The 22,597-nt window shown below is 42.4% G+C and overlaps 1 protein-coding gene across 3 annotated transcripts; it reads right to left on the reverse strand.

Moving 5' to 3' along the window:
- Nucleotides 1-1,492: 1,492 nt before the first annotated feature.
- On the reverse strand, nucleotides 1,493-21,942 carry carm1 (coactivator-associated arginine methyltransferase 1). 3 transcript variants are annotated; one of them, XM_061089437.1, is made up of 16 exons: nucleotides 21,773-21,942; nucleotides 17,103-17,228; nucleotides 15,373-15,479; nucleotides 14,024-14,128; nucleotides 12,876-12,986; nucleotides 12,546-12,723; nucleotides 12,039-12,129; nucleotides 10,443-10,524; nucleotides 10,122-10,207; nucleotides 9,934-10,023; nucleotides 9,675-9,812; nucleotides 8,575-8,664; nucleotides 7,422-7,534; nucleotides 5,334-5,411; nucleotides 3,971-4,075; nucleotides 1,493-3,884 (listed from the first exon to the last, which is right to left on the reverse strand). In XM_061089437.1, the coding sequence occupies exons 1-16, from the start codon at nucleotides 21,912-21,914 to the stop codon at nucleotides 3,745-3,747; spliced, it is 1,782 nt and encodes a 593-aa protein (XP_060945420.1). In that variant the 5' UTR covers nucleotides 21,915-21,942; the 3' UTR covers nucleotides 1,493-3,744. The 3 variants fall into 3 exon arrangements, with proteins under 3 accessions (XP_060945420.1, XP_060945421.1, XP_060945422.1); XM_061089438.1 differs by having other exon boundaries at nucleotides 4,007-4,075; nucleotides 21,773-21,941; XM_061089439.1 differs by lacking the exon at nucleotides 1,493-3,884 and adding an exon at nucleotides 4,196-4,265 and having other exon boundaries at nucleotides 4,009-4,075.
- Between the last annotated feature and the right edge of the window lie 655 nt (nucleotides 21,943-22,597).

Raw genomic sequence — 22,597 nt, forward strand, 5'->3', positions numbered from 1 at the left:
CAAAATGGCTGCCGTGAAAAAGGCACAAAAAAATGTAATCAAGTTGCACCACACTCTGGTTGTTTTCATCGGATGTCACTTTTATCAATTTAAAACTTAACTATACAACACAATGAAGTGTGTACGCTGGTGATGTCGCGATTATAGAATAAAGATATGTTCTCCACGGTGCTGCAGCTTTAGAACGACTGCTGGTTAACATGTGTTTATGGGATGTCATTCAAAATTAGCTGCATTAAAAACCCTGACAGACACAATGTGTGGACTAGGCAGGGAATGTGTAGGCAAATACAGCCTTCTCTTTGCTTTTTCTGTTATCAGGCATTTTAAAGACTGATAAAGCAGACTGAGCCACAAAATGAAATTTAGGTCTTCACCCAGACGTCAGACTTTTGGGCCTTTTCCGAACAAATATCAACATCCGTCCTGACAGTCCTAGTGGTCAGCTCTAAGCTTGTCTGTTCCGTCCTGGCATTAAAATGCATCCAATCATCAATATCAGAACTCCTTCTGTACTCAAAAGGCATGTCATCAATTTCTGTTTGCTACTATCACATGACTAGCAGGTGTTAGGGGCCACCAGCGGATGTTAGGGACATGACCTCAGTTGTGCACCAGTGTCATAAAGCACTTACTGATAATTTTTGATATGGGGTATTCAGTGCTTGTCTCTAAACAGCAAGAGAGAGTGGAGTCAATGTGTGCAGCTAAGATAAATCATATCTGCATGGGAAAAAAAGGAATCATGATGTGGTGATGGTTGTCACAATCTAATACATTTATGGACACTGAGAAGTGTAAAAATACTTCATATATCCAGGTGAGCCAGGACGGAGCAAAAAGACTGTGGTCATGTTTCCCAGAACACCTTCCTATGTGATCGGATCAGATCTCAGGAAATGTTTGGGTACATTCACAGCTGTTGTGGTGCTGACCACTTGTGATTGGCTCATTCAGGACGGATGTTAGTATAAGGCCCGAGCTAAATATAATCTCACGAGACTGAAAAGTTAGCACAAAAATGTGTACTATACAGTTGGTGCCAGTAGTTCTAAAGCTATAACTAGTCCAGATCCCAGTCCAACTAGTCTTAACATTTCTACTTGTATATTAGAAGTGGCGGCTCAGTGCACACAGAAAGTCTTGTAGTAATTTAGGGACCGACCAACTGCAGCTGCCACGGAAACCCGTGTTGTAGACAGAGAACCTGCTGGCCAGTGTTCACTGCAGACGTTACTGGCTGAATGTGGAGCAGAAGAGTCGTTTGTCAGACAGTGGGAAAAGTGTTATTACTGCTTCGTCAACACATAAATAACAGAACATGACACATGTCGTCCTAATACACTTCCCAATGATAAAAGTGGATGCCACTATTGGCTACACAGAATAATGACAAAAGGGACACATAGCTATATGCTACCACATGGTAAACATCCGCCTTGTCCAGGCTTTCACAAACTAGAGGACAAAAAAAAAGTAGTACAACACCTGATTCCAGAATGGGGATTGGATTATCTCCACCACATTTAATTTGCTCTTTTTTTTAATTGTTGGTTTTTGTGACAGAAAAAATTAACAAAATAGAGACAACAAAAAAGATTAATTCTACAAAGAGACATTTTTTTCCTCAGCTCTTAAAACTTGCCAACTCATAAATTCAAATGAACAAAGTCCAGTAGTAGACACTGGAAGCAATGCATACATGTGTCAGTCTTTCTCTCCTTGACTAATAAAAGGGGACAAGGGTGTCTTGGGGTCATGATATGCTGGCGGTCGTATATAGTGAACCGAAGGAGGGAGATGATGGACAGGCCCTGTGTCCCATGCCTCAGCAATGAAGTCTCTTTTTGACAGTCTCACAGTCTCAAAGGAGGAAGCAGAGGGGAAGGAAACAAGGATGTAAACTAGGACGCTGCCAAATCCAGCACAGCTTCTCTCACTCCAGCAGCCAGTGGGCTGCAGCCTGGGTTATTGGTCCTTACAGGCTCATCCTCCAAATCTCCCCCGTCGAACTGCTGGAGTAACCTGGATCGACACACGACTGGCTGGGGAGGAGCTGCTGCAGTGTCCTCTTGGCCAAAGGAAAAAGTTCATGTGCTGGGAGGGCGGGTGCTGGGAGCGGCAGGAGGCTTGTTTCAGGTTTCCTGGACTACAGTGTTCTAGCATAAGGAAAGGCAAGTTTTTGGGAGACTTTTCCTATTGGTCATCTTCCACGCAGTCTAATTTTTCACTACACCAAACTACTACCGTCGCTTTGTGTAAAACTAAGGGCGACACCAAGAATGATTAAAGAAGACACTGACAGTGTTGTACAGTTCATTGTGCCACACCAATCAAGGGGCTTAAAGACACATTTTTCATAATTTGAGTGTGTCCAGTACAGCCTCGCTCTGTCAGATCATACAAGTTCCAACTTTAAGAAAGTCCCTTTTTTAATTAGTAAGAATAGAAAGTGTCACCTGGCTTTTTGTTCACTTTGAAATGCTTTTCAAACCTGGCAACCCCACAGCATGTATGAGGACAGGACTCTTGCGTTGCGGACCCTGGACCCAGCTGATTGTTGGCTAAGAACAACACAACTGGCCTGAAAACAGCTGCATTATTCTATTTTTTAAAGGTTCACATTTTAAAGATATAAACTTAAAAACTTTCAGGTTTTAGGGAAACCACATTACAGTATACTTAAGGCTGCACTAATCTTTACTTGTATATTAACAATGTCAGCCGGTGTCTTTCATAGCAATAAGATAAGTTTTACAGCCTGTTTCATCTCATTGACTTTCTATTTCAGACACAGATAAATGTGATGCTTTTCCCTCATCACTAGGCATGGAAGGTGACCAGCGTTCTCCCAAAACATGATATATATGTGAACCTCAGTGAAAAGCAACATAATTACTGTCAAGTACAAACACACAGGATTATGAGAAGAACTTGGATGGTTAGTTTGTCTGAGTTACAGGAAAAAGCACATTTTCTGCATCCTCCTCAGGGTGCCACTGTATGTAGATAAGCTGCAGTTTTCTGATATATCAGCCTCTGCTGACAAAATGAATCATCGACACGGAGAAAACAAGGGAAACGTGATTTGTGTGAACTGCCACTTGTCTGGCATGAGTCTCTTGTGCACAAAGGCTAAGGACATGTATTTGTATCCGATATGAAAAGCCAAGATGGCAGCTCAGAGCAGTGTTGATGATGATAATAGTGTCCTACTGCACTAATGCAACACTTCAGCAAAGATGTGGTACAGAGGTGAGGAGAATTGTGGGAAAGGACTGATGCTGGTATCTGGCAACAGGTACATTGGGGGAAACACTCTGGGATCCTCCTGATAAGGGGGGTGGAGGGATTGAGACAGTAAGGAGGGTGAAAACCCAGGAGGGGGATAAGTGATAACGGCTGTGCAGCTCAGCTGTGCATGGGTTGCAGTCCCAGGAGGAGAAAGGGCAAAGGAGGTTTCGGGTGCTAGCAAGACAAGAGTCTGGACGGATACGAGTGTATGACCGTTTATATAGTTCATATTGTGATGGGCTGAACGGAGTAGAATGTGGTTGACGAACGAGGGGGGGGGTGCCAGCGCGGCACTGGTTTTGGTATATTGGTATTGGCTGCGAATGGAGGATCAGTCAGGGTGGAAGGGTAGAGGGGGTGGTAGACAGGAGCTCCACTGGGAGGGGTTGGGGATCTCTTGTCATGCGGGGGGGATGGGGACGCTGAAGAGGTCTTTGCGGAGTCCTTGTCTTAACTGCCGTAATGCATGGTGTTGCTGGGGATGACCATAGGTGAGGCCATGGAGATGGCAGCGCCGCCAATTGTGAACTGGTTGGTGATGGGATAGTAAGAACCACTGCTGCTTGGGCCCGACTGTCCTGTTGTGGCTCCTGGGCGGAAGAGAACAGGTCGGCATTCAACACGGACGCTGAATACAACTGTATTGTACATTGTGTGTTTATAAAGATGCACATACTGATTTCACTGTTCGTTTCTGTTAAGCTGGACGTACCCTGCACAATCCCTGTGCTCATGATGGAGCCCATCCTGGAGTGGGTGTGGTTTACAATCCCGGTGTTCACTGTGACCAATCAGAGAAGTGGGCACAGTTACATGACACAGATTTTAGCACGTTTTCTGCTCAACTACAAAATATTTCATAGATGCCATGAAACCTGTTACATCAACTCAAGTTACTCACAGTGGCAGTCCAGTTACTGACTGTCACATTTTTGGGTAGTGTACATGTGAAAGCTGCTGGAAATTTTCAGCTGAAATTAAAAGTTGAGAAGTCAAGATTTAGTGTTACGGACTGAATAAAGATCAAGTGTTGCAATAACAGAGCTAAATGAAAAGTACGATGCAGTGTCAGCAGTGCCTGTATAACGTGAAAACACACATGTTACGTCGAAGACCTCTTACCAAGTGTACACTTTCAAACAATATCTTCTGACTATCGTCTTTAAAAATACTCGGAGAACGGCTCTAAATGTCAAAACATGTCTACAGGTGTTTCACCCAAGTCAATGTAAATAAATTAATCTTAGATCAGGGCTGTGTATAGGTAAGGAGACATTTTGTTTTGGCCACAGTGGGGGTGTACATCCACATGGGCACAAGTTGTGTATCACACAAGCCAGTGTGCCTAGTTTGCATGAAAGCACAATTCATAGGCATCATCACTACTGTTTGACATCAGACACCTGGTTCATTAGAGAAGTTATTGTTAAACATGTGTTCAGGTTAGTAAGATATCTCAGATGTCACCTGAGAGGCAGACAACTCGACTGAGCGCCAGTGCAGGCAAAACACACCTATTTCCTCTTATGAACGAAGAGTTATCAGTTAAAGAAAAAGACCATAAGCAGAAAAAATTGACTGACAATAAACAGTAACATATTTTATAATTATGAACAGTTACACAAATGTAAAATAATTTCATTAATAACATTACATATAAACATGTTTAGGCTGATCGACTGCATCTCCCTGATTTTAAAAAGGTCAAACATATCTGGCTCTTAACTGAAGCTGAACTAAAATCAGCTTGTTACCGATCATGACTTCACATGTTATGTGACAGCTGTGTCTTACAGTAATAAACTTACACATTTTATTATTTCAGCTTTTTAAAGGGGATTTAGCAGCCAAGCAATCAAAGTCTTGTCAAGTTTCTTCAAGTCTTTAAGTGGTGCTCACTAAACTTAAACATGAACTGACTTTTATCTGGGTCTGGTAATTCCTGCCTCGCTGCAGACTTGTTCTGTCGCTCCCCTATTGATATTCCTGACATTACATTTCATGAGGTGTGTAGAAGTCCGGAGGTGTGTAGTTCATACCTAAGGGGATGAGGTTGTTGTGAGACACTGCCGGGCCGCCGCCAATGACTGTACTGAGGTCATAAGCTGCAGGCATCCCTAGAGGAAGCAAGACAGAAAAAGAGCAATAAACATTTACCCCACAGATGAAAGTATATGAGGCTGTTTGTTTCCTTGTAACAGATGTGACCACAGAAAGAGACACTATGAACACAATCATGTTCATTTCTCTCCAAAAGTTAGCATTAGGCTGTGTGGCTTGTGATTGACATAATTACAGATAACATGTCAGTTTTCATTCAAATGTACTTTCTTTCAGAGGGGTTATGTTTGATTCTACTTTCTGAGGCACACATTTGTTACAAATAAGACATAGAGGGAAGAAAACAGTGAAAATAATGTTCCCAGATCAGTTTTGGGTGACACTTCACTGTTGACACAAAACTGACAGGAATCAGATAAACAAATCACAAGGAGATTTCACCTTGTTGTGTTTATGCATCAAAGGGAGCATACAACTACAGATGGCACTGGGCAACGTCTTGCATGTGCTTTTTAAATGTGAAAGTAGTTGTGGAACAACAGGAACTATTTGATTTGTAAGGGGACAAAAACAGTGAAGTAGCTGGCCGTAGCTGCATATAAAAATACAATTACATTTGATGAAGCCCTTTCATCGTGGACACAAAGAAAACAGTGAATGCATCGCTGGCTCAGATCACCACTGCTCATAGCAACTGTTTATGATACAAGGCTCCAGAGGACCACAAATCTGTGTGACAACAAATAACTTGGTCGCACCGGTTCGTCAAATATTTAGCTGGTGTGTCTATGTGCATTTTAGTGAGTTCTCTCTCATCTCTCCTCTGCGATGTTAACACTCACACACACAGGCCCCGCCCACCCTCCCTCAAGCAGGGGGAAACAGACAGTGGAGCAGAAAAGTGAGAGGAGAGGCAGTAAATCAGGCTAGATATTGTCCAACAGCGGCAACAAAAACTGTTTAATACAGGGGTTCCACAACAGACTGCTTACAACGATTACCGCTGCTGTGTCAGGATCAGAGCAGAAGCGTTAGTCTCCTTTATGGGTTTGCTACCTCCTCACTCCTGCTGACCTGCGCTCTCTTTACACTTCAACAATAAACACCAACACTATTCAGAAGATATTAGGACCTGAACCGTACTTTGTGTTGGTTTGATTCGAGTTTGAGACACGTATTTAAAACACATTGAAAAGGACATGTAGTGCGCAAGAGCTGTTCGACTGCCACACAACACGAGACGCAGGGTGAGGGGTGACATGTCATTGTCTGTTTGTGTGTGAAGAGTGATGGAGACGAGCAGAAACACACACTCCTCAAGGAAATGCTGGAATACTGACCTAATGCAATAACTCACCACTCACCTAAATCATAACCATCCCATCCTGTTAACTGAGCCAAATGTTTAACAATTATTCAAAAGTAATTTTTGTTAACAGAGCCAGAGTCCATTCAATGTATTATTTTGGTTGTGTGTGTGTTTTTTATTTATTTTCGTTTATTCATTGAGGACATTTTAAATTGTAATTCAGCAGACTTGATATAGTACAATGAAATATGGAATCGGAAATTGAATCGAGACTTTGTGAATATGAATCAAATTGATTTGGGAAACTATTGCTGATACCATGCCCCTGTCCAGAAATTACCAATGTAAAAATAGGTGAGTTACTGCGGTGCCAAAAGATGCAGGGGAAATTTTAGGTTCACCTAAATTATTTGCTGGTGCACCTAAATGAACAAATTTGGTGCACCAGTGCGACCAATGTAAAATGTTAGTCTGGAGCCCTGTCACACCAGTATTCCTCGATGCCATGTGATAAGCACTTCCAGACACCTTAGGATATAATTGAAATGCAGGCCTAAAAATGATGCGCTTACGGTTCAGAATCAATGCATCGTTACATTCAAGTAGAAAATGACTAACCAACACTCAGCATTACCCCATGTCCAGACTGTCTGCCTCTTCCTGTCTCTTAAATTTTAGGTGACATTCAGGAAACCTGAAGCTTTGGTTAACACCTGGAGGATACGTTTCATCTACCAGTGATCATGTGTCTGTTCACCTGATACAGCCATCCCCTGATTCATGCTGTAGGCTCCACCTGTGTTCCACATATTTTCAGATGGGGAAGTGTAGTGTGAGCCAGGAGGAGGGTTGGGGGTGGTGCCTGTGTACCTGCATTTACATACACACACATGTTGGAAATTAGAGACGCATACCGTGATCCCCAACTCAGCCCCTGTATAGCGCCATCTACACACAGGTGTGTTTACTAGGGGTGGGAATTGGCAAAAATGTGACGATTCAATAGTATTGCGATATTTGGGTCACGATTAAATATTATTGCAATTCTTAACATATTGCGATACAGCAAGTATTGCGATTCGATTCTGCGATATATTGCGATTCATGTCCCCTGTATTATTCAAAGGCATTACAAAAGATGAGGAAAATAAGACTGCTCAACTCACTTCAAATGTCACATTTAATTCTGTGAACAATGTTGTCTTCTAAACATTAACTGAAGTGCAAAAACTAAGAAAGAGTAGTGCAAAAACTTTGTCCTTGAACATTCAGGACACAGGACCTTTGTAATTATTTTCTGAATAGGAGACCTCTCACATGAACGCTGAGCTCCCAGCACATAACTTAAATTATTTAAATACAATACAGTTACATAAGGCAGACATAATAGAGTAACATAAACCTGAGAATAATCATATAAATAAGAGTAACTTAGAGCTTCAATCAAATTGAGAATAATAAACAAAAATGTGTACTACTAGAGTCCAGTCAAGTTGGCTGCAAGGTCATGACCCAAAATGTTAAATTCATTTGGGAATATTGGCATTTTTGTTCAGAAAAAGGAGTTGGTCAACATGCTCAGATGTTAAAGTGCTCCTCTGGGCCGTTACTATATCTCCTGCAGTGGAGAACATCCTTTCAGCAGACACACTAGTGCCAGGAATGCTCAGGTATCTTTTAAACTCTGAAACTCTCCTCGTCATGCTTTGCCAGCCAGGGGCTGTTACATATATAAGTAAATATCGCAAAAATGGTAAATAAAGTATTGAAAAAAATTTTAAAAAAAAAGATTGCAATACTTTGTGCTACTGTATCGATATAATCGTGTGTGCAAAATATCGCGATACTGAACAGAATCGATCCCCCCCCCCCCATCACTAGTGTTTACTGGGGTCAGGAGAGCAACTCACCTGAAAAAGGGGTTCTTCAAGTCCAGGAGGTTGCTGGACTTTGATCCTGTCTGGTCCACCTGGGCAACAATACTGATGTCGTAGCTTTGTCTGTTGGGAAGGAGACCAGCTATGTATCATTTAATTAATTATAACAAATGCACATGAGCTAAGATATTTCCTGGGGAGTAATAGGCCTTTAATGACTACTTTGACATTTAGGGAAATGTTTTTTTTATGCTTCCTTGCTTAGTTACATGACAACGTAAAGCATACTTGTGTCTGTATCCTAAACATGAAGCTACAGTCTGCAGCCTGATAGCTTAGCTGTGCACAAATACTGGGAAAAAGGATTACAACTAGTCTGGCTCTGTCCAACAGTATCTAAATCCATCTACAAGCAAGCCTCTTAAGTTCAATGATCAACATGCCATATCTCCCTTTAATCCGTACATGACCAAAATGTAAAAATAACTGTGGTTTAACAGAGGGGTAGGAGCTTGACTACTCTTTGACCAGCTACAGTAACATCTAGGAGACTTGTTGTCGGAGGTTGCCCGGCAATCAGCAGAGACCCAGAGAAGTTGGTTTAGAGTAAAGCGACAGTGATTGTGTCTACACACAGTTTTAGTTTTAATTAACATTAAAGCTGAATGCTAGACTGACTGATTTTGAAGATTTGTGAAATTATCAAAATCATGTTCATAACCTTGAACGTCATTTAACTTCTCTGCATATTTTAAAGTGGGGAAGTGTCATGGTCTGTGCTGCTGCTGGCAGGGAGTTCACTTTTTAGTTCACTTAGTTTGTTTCTCTTTTTCCTTTTTGCACAATTGAAATAGTTCAATTCATTTTTACCCTTCATTTCTATTTCCTCTTTCCTATTCCTTTCCTTTCTAATGTAGATAGTTAAGCACTTCCCATTTTTTAGTCCCTTTCAATTTTAAGTTAAGTTTTTCTCAATTTCATTTAAAAAACAGAACCACTATTCTTTGCCTTTGATTTCAGGGCCTATTTTTATATAGAAAAAATTATTGTTAAATAATATTTTCTAAATTGACATAGGTGGCAACAATACCAGAGAGAACTCAGTTATTTTTTAGTACACACGGCTATCATACCTCTTGTTGGCCATCAGCGTGGCAGTTCCAGATAGTGTATCCCCAGCCTTGGTGAAGAGGGGAGACTGCAGCAGACAGCGCACCTGGTACCAGTGGGTGAGAGGCTCTGTGGGGGCTGTGGACAGCCATACTGTCACCCTGCAGGAGGGGTGTAAAGAGGGGTTGTGCTGTGAGAGTAAGCCAACTGTGTGGGACTAATAAAATGTAATTCTTAAGATTCAACACATTCCATCTGTCCACACGTCTATGAGTGACTTACATGGATCCCACGAATGCCACATCAAACCAGAAAGCTAAGCCGTGTACCAGGCCAGAGTGCATCATGTGGAACTTAAAGGGAATCTCTATCCTGTGATCCAAAGAAAAAGGTTTGGAAGGAGACATGTTAATTACATTTCTATACATTTAATATAATTATATGAAGAAAAAGCAACGACAGACACACACCTGTAAAGATCATCTTCTTTGGCCTCCAGGAAGTTCACTGTGTATTTGACCGATTTGGCCATCAGAATACGGATATCGAATGTGTCCTGAGGAGGGAAATCTCAGCTCATCCTACAAGACTACAGCAAAACATCAAGGCTAATAATCTAACATGCAAGATTGTATCTCAACCAAAATAACACCTGATTACCACATTTGCAAAAGTATCATCAGGCAAAGGATAAAGTCCTCAAGAGAGAACCCTGCGCCTCTTTACCATACCCAGTCATTTAATTAATCATCTAATGTAAACTCAGTGTGTATGTGTGATGGATAACTCACCACGATTGGCTGGCGGAAGTACTCATCCACAGCTGCCCCCCGCAGGGCAGAGAGGTCTACGCCATGAAACGAGGGCTGGTACCTGAGGACCAAAAGATCAGATTTAGGTTTTCTTCAGTCAACATCTATAAAAATGAAGAGAATTAAAGCTGAAGCCGTATTTTTTGGCACAATCTCAGAAAGAAGTTTTTGGTTTCAGACAACAGAACACTTTGAACTAATCAAGTTCATTATCAGAGTTGTGATGCTTTAGGGCACACATTAGAGAATGTGAAGCCAATATCGTGGGTTTACAAAAGTTCAACACTATACAAACCCCCGCTGCAATGAGCTTTGCCAGAAGAAGTGAATGTTATATTTGACTCCTAGCTTGCACAGATTGGAAGTGAACGGGAGAGGGAGATTCTCCCTTGATGCATTCACGCATGTGTGACTGGGCTCTTAAACTACGCTAATGCTTGGACTATGACGTCAATATGACAGTTTCCCTTTTATACTCGCATATGAGCCACTAGTACTCAGTGCAGTCCTTCCCATTGTCATCGCAGGACTTAAACAGCACCACTGCCAGAAAAAGGCAAAGAAGAAACACAAACTGAAAAGTATTGTCACTTGTTTGTTTCCTCTTATAGCACCGCTTGGGGCTTGTGCGCTTCCTTGCCCTGACAAACCTGTTGCCCCATTTTTTTTTTTAAATAGTTTCTTTAGATTGTCTCATCCATAACAAGTGTCTCTTTGATCTCCCCTCAATTTCTATGCTCCTTTATTAATGTGGTAGCATAGAGAAGTCTGTCCAGACTAACCTGTCCTCTCTTGCCTCGAGCTGAGCCGTGTTTGTGTATGGGCTAGTCCCACGGTGTGCGACAAGTTAAAAAAATACAGCAGATGTGATGTGGAGCGCAAAGAATGGGATCGGCTAGCATAAACTTCAGTGGAAGGAGGCAATTCTCTCCACCCTTGATCTCACCATCTTCTAAAGGGCACGGTTAGCTATCTGCATTAATACCCTTTTTGGGGACTGCAAAGTTTCCAAACAAAAACAACTAAACAGGCGAGTGAAGACATCAGGGAAGTTGAGTCATGTGTTCATCTTTGTCAGCTTTTTCTTCATTTATGGCTTCCCTTTTTAATCCTGAGATATTTCTATTCTTTTAGCTTTTCTCCCTCATTCGCATCCATCGCTTTGTTAGAAACGTCATCAACACACCCACTCTTTCACAATTTGAATTTTCTGAAAGTTGTCCTGCTCTATTTTCCCAAGGACTCCTCCCTTACATTTCAGTAGGGGACTGACAGTTTCATCATGTGTCAGAAGCAACTGACTGGGATATTTGCTTTCTCACATACAGCCCCTCCGGAAAAATTTAGGAAAATGTCTGGATTTCAGTTCATATTTAACGCTGCTTGAAAAACAATGTAGTGTTTAACATGCTGGCTGCATTTAATTGATAAATGGTTCCTCTGTTGCCTTTTTGGATAAGTGCACCCTACGTTTTCTGGGATTTAAAACTGTGCAATAACAATGAAGGACCAGGTAAACAAAGGTTTTCAAAGGTCAGGTTGGGGGAAGACCCAGTTCAGCCAGCCTCTCCTCACCAGAAGTTGGCCTTGGTGAATTGCTCCATGTAGAGCTGCTCATCTGTGAAGGGAGCAAGGTGGACGTCACCGAGGGTGGGGAACATTTTACCTAAGACACACACATACACAGAAGTAAATCAAGAGAAGTGCCAACAACCTAAAACAATGAACGAGGTCAGCATTTTCTAAAATGACAAAATAATTTAGAAAAATTAACATCAATGTCTTAATCTATCAGATGACATTTACTGTACCCATGGTCTTCAGCACATTTAATTCTGCTGATTAACAAACATTCCGTTGTCAGTTTATAAGCAACACCATGAGAAAATGTCTAAAGCAACAAATGTGTAATACAAACTTCTTAATGAATGTTATGTTTGAGGAACAATGTTGTACTGCATTGCAATTATGATTATCATTACATTAATGTAGTTCGACTGTTGCATTAGACTGCATTAGTTTGAGCTGGGAGTTCCTAATAGAATGACATGACCCATTTTGCTGTGCTGCAAATCTTCTCACCGTTTGGTTTGAGGAACTTCTTGGCATGCAGGTAGCTCTCCAGCATTCGCTCATTGAACAACATGTAGCCCATTGGCTCTGAGATGATGATGTCAACCTGCTCTGGCAGTGTCACCTCCTCCACCTTCCCCGGGATGACGACCACACGCTCGCCTAAACGGTTACTGTTCACCAGCACCTGTAAGGCACAGAATTTCTTTACAGCGGCAGGATATCATTCTTTAATGCAGTCTTCTTTTTGAATAACCGCAGTAATAATAAAGTGGATCAAATCAGATCAGAGTCGGGTCACTGATAATAATATCCATCTGTGTATTCCTGTGTATATACCTCGGCATGCTGTGCCATGGTGCTGGCCTCCACAGCATAGACCTTCCTGGCTCCGGCTTGAGCTGCAAAGAAAGAGAGGATCCCCGAGCCACAACCAACATCCAGCACCACCTGGAAAACATAGAACAGGATAAGGTGAAGTCACTGTCAACAAGGTTATTGGTTTCACAGTATACCTTGGTAAGATTCCTGACTGATCCTAGTTGATCCTGCAACAACATGAGCTGCTGGTGCTCTGGACAGACTAAGCAACCCTGAGCATCCACTGTCACGAAATTACAAGCCTTTAACAAACCTTTCCTCACTCTCAGGAGTTTGGGGAGAGTTGTCAACCTTCTCTCCTCCGTACTGGCTACACGTTTGTATTACTGTAAATATCATCAACACATGACATCTGATGTACATACTGCTTGTATTGTTTTTAAAAGCACATGATTCACCTAGTTAAGTTTTCATTTGAACCAGCATCACAGAAAGTATCTATTGTAAATTGTGATGATGAATATGATTTATATAGATATAAAACCTGAAGAAATTACAATTTGTGAATCAGTACCATTTTTTAATTTTCACAACATTTGAACAAAACACATAAGGATTTAGGCCACTTTAATAATACCTAACATTTCTTTGATTAACAAATAATGAAATAGTGTTTAAAAAACTGGGTGTTATTACACTGACTGTTTGCATGGACAGTTAAATAAAACCAGTCGGATCAGCTGCTCGCCAACTAGTCAGTAGGACTTTGTACTAGACCCCAGCACACAGTTAAAAATTAAGGATCAAATTACACCATGTTCTACTGTTTGTTTATAGGGATGCACAACCTCTAAAGCCCAATGCATAAATTAAACCCCACCCATTTAGATAACTGAATGAAACACCATTGGTCAGTAACACACTTTGTTTGCTTCAACAGATTCAATGTAAAAGTCTCAGCTTTATAGGTTTAAATCAATACCGAGAGATCTGTGTGGGAGGTAAAACACATTACTGCCCAAAGTTTCAGGGTTTGAGAGAAACTGGACAGATACACATGAAGTCAATTAAATCATCATGTTAATATTTTGTGGGAAATAATTTGACTGACTTCTATATTCAGCCTGAACAACAAAAATTGTGTAAGAAGTGTGTAGAGGAAGTACTTTGTCCTTGAAGTCATTGTGGTTTTGGAGAATAGCCCGTTGATAAGTCCCTGTCCGAACGTAGTCCTGCATCATGTTCTGTTGCTGGGAGAGGTAGCCATAAAACTGCAGAAAGACAATAAAACACATTAATATACCAATCAAAGTTGTAACTTGCTTTTCACAAACTTGCTTGTGTTTTGCACAAGTCATCCTGTTTATCAGTCAAATGAGATAACAGTTTTTTTAGTTTTCTATTAATGATTCTCATTAATAGCAGAAATAAAACACTGGGAGCTGCAACTTAAACCAAACCGGTGGTACTTTTTAAGCAGTGGTGTTGAAACAAGTGGAACATCCCAGATAGCATGTGAACCAAACAACAGGTAAGCTTTTAAACGTTCAGGTGATCTATTGCCAGAAATGGATATTAAGTCATCTTAGTGATGTTTTCACTAGTGTTTAATTGTCTAAATTGTATGAATTGTTGTCTGCTGTAGAATGGGCCCTTTATATTAACATCAGGTGCAGGTCCTCTTTGCGGACGCAGCCATGTTTTTTACAGTAGCCCAGACTGGACAATCTAAACACCTTTGGAGTTCTTCATAACAACTGAAGGCTACCACAGGTTCTATTTCATGTTTGGAATGGAAGGGTGAGGTAATGGGTATTCAGCTGTCACTAAATTCTACTGCACCTTTAAACTTTCTAATATGCTGCAAGCTGACATGCTCATTAGCTGCGTTCTGGAAAATGGTGCTAGTGTGGGCACTTTCTCTGTTAGTTTGGTAGCTTATTCAGGACACGTTAGTAAGAACACCAATATGTGTTTGTGCTCAAAGTCTGAGGGTCGTTCTGTGCTGTCTTGCAAGCTGCTGTCTGACACCATTACAGAAGGCCAATAACAGAATGATGATGTTCTGTCTCTTCAGTCAGAGGAGCACCACATGCCTTCTGGTACGCACAGGCAGGTGACGTCTTCTCAGACCAAAACCCTTCAGGGTGCTCAGCTGTTTTTCTCAGGAGAGGACTCCAAACACAGAATTTACAGAGCATGTCATGTGCATGTCATTTTTTTAAAATTTCAGTCGAATGTTTTGCTTTGTGGAATTGATTTCTGGCTTTTAAAAGAGAAATGTATTCATCAAATTCCACAAATGCGGTTTTAAAGAGATGTTCCTTATGAAAGTATACTAAAGTAAACTATAAGTACTGAAAGACAGCATCAGCAAGGTAGTTGATATGAAACAAACCTTTATATATTGTTTTTTAAAGCATTGTCATGATTAAGACATTATGAACTGTCTATACTTCCACAATTTGTGTCTCTTCTGTGTGTCTATGTGTGTGCACGCGCGCATTCTTCTCACCTGGAAGTACTGTACAGCAGAGGACTCCTCTGTTCTGTCGCTGAAGACTGACTGCTCACTAAGATGCCCGCGACAGTTCTTCATGAGATTATAAAAAGACTGAAATTCTGAAGAAGAACACAAACATGAACAATTACAGGTCGTGTTGTGGCAACATTACACATCATTGTTTGAAACTGCTCAAACACAGTGGATCAGAACTGAGTCGATGAATGTGAGGCTAAAGGCCGGCGCATGCTTCTGCGTTTTCACGGGCCTGGAGACGCAGGAGCCCTTCCGGGCCCCTCACGGCCCTTCTCACGTCCTTACGTGCGTCGGTCCAATTTTTCTAACTAGACGGCAAAGCCCCGCAAGGGTCACCCGCCCGCAAGGGCTGTGATTGGTCTGCTAACTACATCATTTCCGGAGTCGCATTTCCGGTTCATGCCCGGAAACCACAGAAGATTTAGAAGAACGAATATGGACCAAATAGAAGAGCACTTGGCAGAAGAGATCCGACACTATGTCCACTAGTATAACCCGTCACTAACCGGCGGATTTTTCCGCCAGAAAAAGGCTCTGAGGAGCCACCGTGGCGATGTAGATAAATCGCTCTTCTTCGTGCAACACAGGAAGAAGAGCCGACTTCGACAAAAAACATTACTGCGCCTAGTGTTCTGGCGGGGAATTGCATGGCAACCCGCGCAACGGTTGGAAAACCATGAATGACAACGAGTCCTGCGTTACAGCTGCGTGCCTGCGGGCCCCTGACAACGCAGAAGCATGCTCCGGCCTTAACACACTTACTGGCTTAAAACACATTTGAGTGTGTGCACATTGGATCAACAGTGTCTTGTTACACATCTACCCCTATCTTTGAGCTTTTCTTAGTACTTTTACACATTAACCAGAGGGTTGGTACAAATGTGGACGATAAGGGCAGCAGCATGGAAATGCAAATGATTTAATATTTTAGGTTCACTGTACAACCAATATGAAGAGGACAGATGCTCTTACTACATATAGGCAATATCGTCCACTAACCAGAAGGTCCTGTCTGCTTTCTGAGGTATCATTGGGCAAGATAGGGAACCCCAAACGGAGGCCCTGGTGACCGAATGGTTTGTGATATAAAAAGTGCAGCGTATGGACCCGCTGTATGTATGTTTTGATGGGAGAATGGGATTTGTACTGTCGAGCGCTTTGTTGTTACAGTGCATTTACCATTTATCCCAATGCCCACCACTTCAACATCTTGAGATACCCCAAGCATGATAGGCTCACCCATGTTCCTTTAACTGGACATTTGCTATTCATTGAGAAAACTCTCTGTGTGTGTGTGTGTGTGTGTGTGTGTGTGTGTGTGTGTGTGTGTGTGTGTGTGTGTGTGTGTGTGTGTGTCAGGGTTAGATGGACTTTAACATTACACCTGCTCCACACTCCATGCAGAGTGTACTAAGTGTGTGGGGAAACACAATCTCAATGCTTACATAACAAACTTTGGCCCACTGGCTCACTGAGGTTATTAAAAGACAGAAAGCAAAGCCAAGATGGTGCTGGAGTGAGCACTGAGGAGGAACACGTGTATTTAGTTACTTGAATTCTTAACTGAAGACGTGTTATAGTGCTCTTATTTTTCCAGTGCATGTTCAGTTACACAGTAAAGTCTTCCTTAACTGGTAGTTGCAAATTTAACTTATTGTTGTCACTTGGTGTGACAGTCTTATTGTGCTGGGACATTTTCTGCATACCTGCCGGTGAGGAGAACTGCAGCAGGACGCTGTTGCAACCCAGCGTGATGATGAACGACTGCTTCCCCACGCGGCTGCACTCGGTCTCCCTGGAAACGGAACACTTGAACACACTCGCCTCCTCTCCTGGAATGAAATGGAGAAGATAAAGAGTTAGGACAGCGGGAGACATACTTGCATACAGCCACTGAAATGTACCCCTGTGTGATTCTCAGTATGTAGCTAAAACTTTACTCTTTTTGATGTATTCATTTCCCGCAGTTTGGGCTTCTGCATTTCATTTTGCATGACGGGCAAAGAGACCGTTTACTCGCTGCTGGTCACACATTTAACATTTATCACAACCCTCTCTGTGTGGGAGAGCTGAACACAATGCAGCATCAACCTCTTTATTTCCGTGCCCTTGTTCACACATACTGCAGGATTTTGCTTTCATGATGTTTAAAAATTGAAAGAAATAAGAATCCATATAAATGTATTAGACTGTCCTTTTTAAAATGATCTGCAAACATCAGGTGACTTTTCCAACCCCACTGATGATGATGATATCAGTCTTGTCCCTGTATTTACATTTATATTTGCATTGACGTCTATGTCTTCACGAAGCAACAGGGATACCTGGCAAAAATGTTGATCAGTTCAGGGATTTCCAGATGGGCACTGTAGTTTTTAGCAAATTTTTCAAAAGAATAATTAAAAGAAGGGTTTTCTCTACGTGCATGTGCTGACTTAGGCTGGTATGAAGTGAAGGAGACCCTTCCTTTCACCAACAAACAAACAAACAAACAGGCACGTGCAGTAAAGTCACCATTCAGTGGGTGACAGTGGGTTTGTGTTCCTGTACTTATAGCATAGTGAGAACCATTTTAAGCATAGACCCTAAATAGTGAGGACATTTTTGTCAAGTGAGGACATTTCTTCTTCTTCAACGGGATGTTCGAGGGTTAAGACTTGGTCTGGGGTAGGATTAGGTTTAGGTTAGACTAAGTGTAATATAGTTTGGATGGTTAGTGTTAGGGTAAGGGGCTAGGGAATGCATTATGCCAATGAGGGCCCTCACTTAGATAGAAGTACAAACATGTGTGCTCTATGCGACATTTTGCATTGATTATAAGGGTTGGGTATCAGATTAAAATGATAAATGATGCTAAAATAATCCTTTATTAATCCAACAACTGTGAAATTTGCAAAGTCGCATTTCACTGAGAGATGAAGGGAATACTACTTAATCATGAACATTGCACCTCTGTGAGGTCAGTGACCCATAAGATCAGGATTCTGTAGTTCAATCTGTCTTTGCAATTTTGTCAACAAAACACACAGAAGTAATACTTAGAGACACATGAGGTAGGCTAAAAGAGCAGCATGTATAATACTGTCCTATGCAAACACATCTGCAGTCTGGAAAAACCAGTTCAGTCATGAAGCAGGCTGAAAAAATGTAGTACAAATAAACAGATTAACAGCAGCAACATTTAAAGGCATGCGTCTACTGGAGAGAAGCCAGCCACGAACATCAGTCCTCAATACTCCTCTCAATCACTTACACAAGATCATCAGATCTGAGCCAGAAACGAGATGGAAAAGAAACAACTCAAGATGTGTTTTCGTGTCATCGTTACCTTAATAATCATATAAAGCAGGATGATTGAAATACAAAAAATCTATATCAATTAAGATGTAAAAAGAATTATAGGAATGATGTTTAAAAAGTTTATTAAGACATCACAAGACTTCAACATGGAGTATCTTTGAGATAGTTTGTTGTATCAAAGCAGCACCAGATATTGCATGACTTTCTCCCTGACAGTCTACGTGTGCATCAAACTGCAAAAGAACTGGATTCTATATTTCATTTCAGCCGTCCTACCTAGTAAATGCCCCAATCTTTCAAACTCCAGATCACAATGGAGCCTTACTGTTGGCTTCAGGTTTCTAGCCTCATCCCATGTTGAGGCAAGTTAGTTGACATCTCTATATAGGAGCCATCCAGAGGCAGTTTTCACAGGCTGAGAACTGACATATAGTATGTGAAAAAAACAGAGTACTTCCCCTTTAATGACGATGTTGGGTGTTTCCCTTAAAGAAGATCCTATTCCGATAAACAAACCTACGTTCAATGAAATTAGTGAAAGCCATTTACTAGGAAAGACAGAAAGACATTTATTTCCCACCTTTTATTTCTGTGATTGAGTTAGAGAAATGAGCCTTGATCAAATGAGTCAGTGCAACTGTTGTCAGTGAACAGGATCCACTTTGCGTATTTCTCACTATGCCGTTTCCTCTTCAATGCTGCTCCTGCTGACTCAACAGTACTGTAGATTTATTCTGCTCCTCTCCATCATGGATTTAGAGTATTAGCCTGGACCTGGAAACAGACTGACTACACACTCGCCGGCTGCTGATAATGCAACATCTGTCAGAGCGAACAGCTGCAGACTTCTGCGTGAGTGTGAGAGGCGTGGGATTCTGATGCAGGAGTCCTGGGGTTACCATACTACCGCTTTCTTTATTTAACTACCACATTAAATAAACAAATTCAACTCAAGATTCAGATTGAACACAACTGATGCCAATAAATTATAAAATGCTAGACTTCATGCTGTCTGATAAGTGGCACATTAATAAAGCATATTGCCTATCTATCCTTTGTTAGACTTTCCCCGACAATGTCTTTATTGCAAGAATGCTCTACAAACATTGTATGGAGTATTTTTATTTACAATTAATTTAACCAGTATCACTCTTGACCCATTTTCAGACATGCACTGAAGTCCGGACAGTGACAATGAGGGGCTGTATGTGCTTTCACAAATGTCCTTCAGACATTCTAAAGAGTTCCTCCTGTCAGCCCCCTAGTAAAAACTCTGGATAATGTGTCAGTGAGCCAGTGGGAGAACACAGCAGTGGACTATCCAGGGGGTTGACCGCAAGCAAGTAGGTGTTAATGACAAGTAGAAGATGTAAAAGACACTGACAAGTTCAAAGATTCTGTTTTTGTCTCGTCAGATCAGAGAATCCATTTCTCTTGGAGCTGTCAGAGTCCTCCTTGTGGTTTAGGAAAGTCCTAGCACACTTTCACAGTGACCCAAAACGGATGCTTTTATTGAGATCTATTTTTTCAAGGTTGATCAGCACAAATCAGGAGCGGGAGGTTAAAAAACACAGAAATCTCCCACCATTCAGATGGGGGGTGGCGCAGCAGGCAATCAATTCTGCTGCGAGATCACGAGTCATTGTTTACAAATCATTGACACTGTGTCAGGGTGAATCCCCAAAAACTCTCTGGACATATTTGTCTGCGTCTTCCACGTGTATAGCACCACCTTTTCTTTCTAAACTATTTCTTGTTTTTTTTTTTATGACTCAGTTTGGCATCTGTCTCCTGTTAAACATGTCATCAACGCACCCATCTGCTTGAAGAGAAACCTTCAGAGAATCTCTTGCTGTCATGGCCTCAACTTTTACTGGGGTGATACACCTCAATATGCCCCCCCCCCCCCACCCCTTTAATTTGTCACACATCTGTATGTAATTCTGTGTTCCCATTTTCTATTTCCTATTCTCGACTCCAGTTTAAAGTCGTGTTAATTTAAATGTCCAGGGTCTGGATTCACATCTCATCTTTGAATGGTGTTGATGTATGAGGGAGGGGGGGGGGGCTCAGCATCTTACACTCAAACTTGCTGTGAATTCACTTAAATCTACGTGAGTGTGTTTCTTTCACTGGAGCATCCCAGCGGAGGAGGCCAGCGGCGCGGCCGCTTCTTTTCAGCAGGACATCCCGCCGACTAACAAAAGCTGCGGAGGAGCGGAGCGGCTCCGATCCTGCGTCCGCTCCGGGAGGGGAGCAGGCGGCGGGGAAGCATCTATTGTTCCGATGAGAACAAAGATTAATGCATAAGTAATGAGGGCCCAAATCTCGCTCCTCCACCTAGAACGTCCCTCATGTTCTGCCCAGGCCAAATGAAACGCAAAAGCTTGAGAAAAAGTTGAAGCGATCGCCGCGGACTACCGGGGGATCACAGCGCTGAGGCCGGCCGGAGCTCGGGGGCGAACCGGGAGTGATGCCCTCTGCACCCGGCTCCAAACAACCCCGCACAGGCTAGTTCACGAGCCGAACAGCAATGTACCGATCCACGGGTCCCCGGGGGCAGAACGGAGTGTGCTCGCATTAGCTACTAACACCCCCCGCGTGTATATACATGGCTGAACACGCTATTAAAGCCTCAAGGGCAAAACCCGCTCGATGCGACCGGGTCCGCATCGTCTCTGGAGCCGGGCTCGTGGCATTGTTGAACTAGCATCAAACTACACAGCACTGCCCCGCGCACGCTCACCGCGGACCAGGCTGTTGTGCGTGTGTGCGTGTGTGTGGCGCAATATTTCACTCGAGGTTTCCCACCGCGGAGAACTCGTGTGGGAACCGGGACCTAAAGTTAACAAAGCCCCGAGAAGGTTCCCAGCCGACACGGGGAAAACGAGCAGTTTAACGGGCTCCCTCGTGACCAACAGGGGGAGGCGACGTGGTCTCAAGATGGATTAGCTTCTTGGTGGCTAGCGCTACGTATGGCCAAATTAGCTGTGTACGCGTTAGCACTGCATAGCATTAGCACCGGAGAAGAGAGGCCGAGCCACCGAGGAGCAGCGGCAGGAAAAGGTCAACTCACCATTGGAGAGATTGATGAGGGCAGCGTCTGTCGTGGTTTTCACCTCTAGCCGCAGCGGCTGCTGCTCGGAGTGCCGCTGTATGTCTCCATTCGCGTCTCCGATAGAGAGGAGCCGCACGCCGGGAAACACCGAGACCGCCATCTTCGATCTGGAAGTCGAGACAGGTCGGCGGCGTTCACATCCAACCACCGCGCACTGCTCTCTGCTGGAGGCAGAGCGAGCAGCCGGGCTGCAGCCGCCCAGCAGCGCCGCCCGCAGGGGAAGAGGGGGTACTGCCTGAACTCAGCTGGTACACGTCATGGAGGCTCTCCCCAATTTAAATTATTGACTCATCCGTTTTTTTCTCTATTTGTGAGAACCACAAATTACTTTTACCTCCATTATGGTTGCAGATAGTAATCAAACAGAACCCCAAAACATGTGTTTAAAATAATAATTATAATTCATTGTATCCATGATTTATGATAAAGCAACACTTATCACTCAAAACAAGTTGTTAGTATTAACACTACAGCAGCAGTAATACAAAATTACTAGATTTGAGAAGTGTGTATCCTAAATCCAATCAGTGTGTAACATCCCCGCATTTGACAAACACTGAGAGAGGGAAACACCAACACAGAATACATTTATTGTGGTAATAATTAAATGGACACCATGTTTACCATGTTTACAGAGTGTGTGTGTGTGTGTGTGTCTGCACAAGTCCATCTATAGGTATAAGAGGCAATTTTGGTTAAATACCATCATTGTGAGGACATTTTGACTTTGTGAAGTTGTTTTGATGTCCTCACAAATTCAAAGGGTTGTTTTAAGGGTTAAGA

The sequence above is a fragment of the Limanda limanda genome, chromosome 17 (genome assembly GCF_963576545.1).
Source record: "Limanda limanda chromosome 17, fLimLim1.1, whole genome shotgun sequence".
NCBI lineage: Eukaryota > Metazoa > Chordata > Actinopteri > Pleuronectiformes > Pleuronectidae > Limanda > Limanda limanda.

Bases quoted from the DNA above. Each gene is read 5' to 3' on its own strand.
- carm1 (XM_061089437.1), bottom strand. From the start codon at position 21,914: ATGGCGGTCTCGGTGTTTCCCGGCGTGCGGCTCCTCTCTATCGGAGAC. The intron at 12,130-12,545 runs GTGAGAAGATTT...TGTGTGTCTTAG, and splicing joins GAAGTTCCTCAAACCAAACG to GTAAAATGTTCCCCACCCTC. The intron at 10,525-12,038 runs GTGAGGAGAGGC...TTTGGTCCTCAG, and splicing joins TTCACCAAGGCCAACTTCTG to GTACCAGCCCTCGTTTCATG.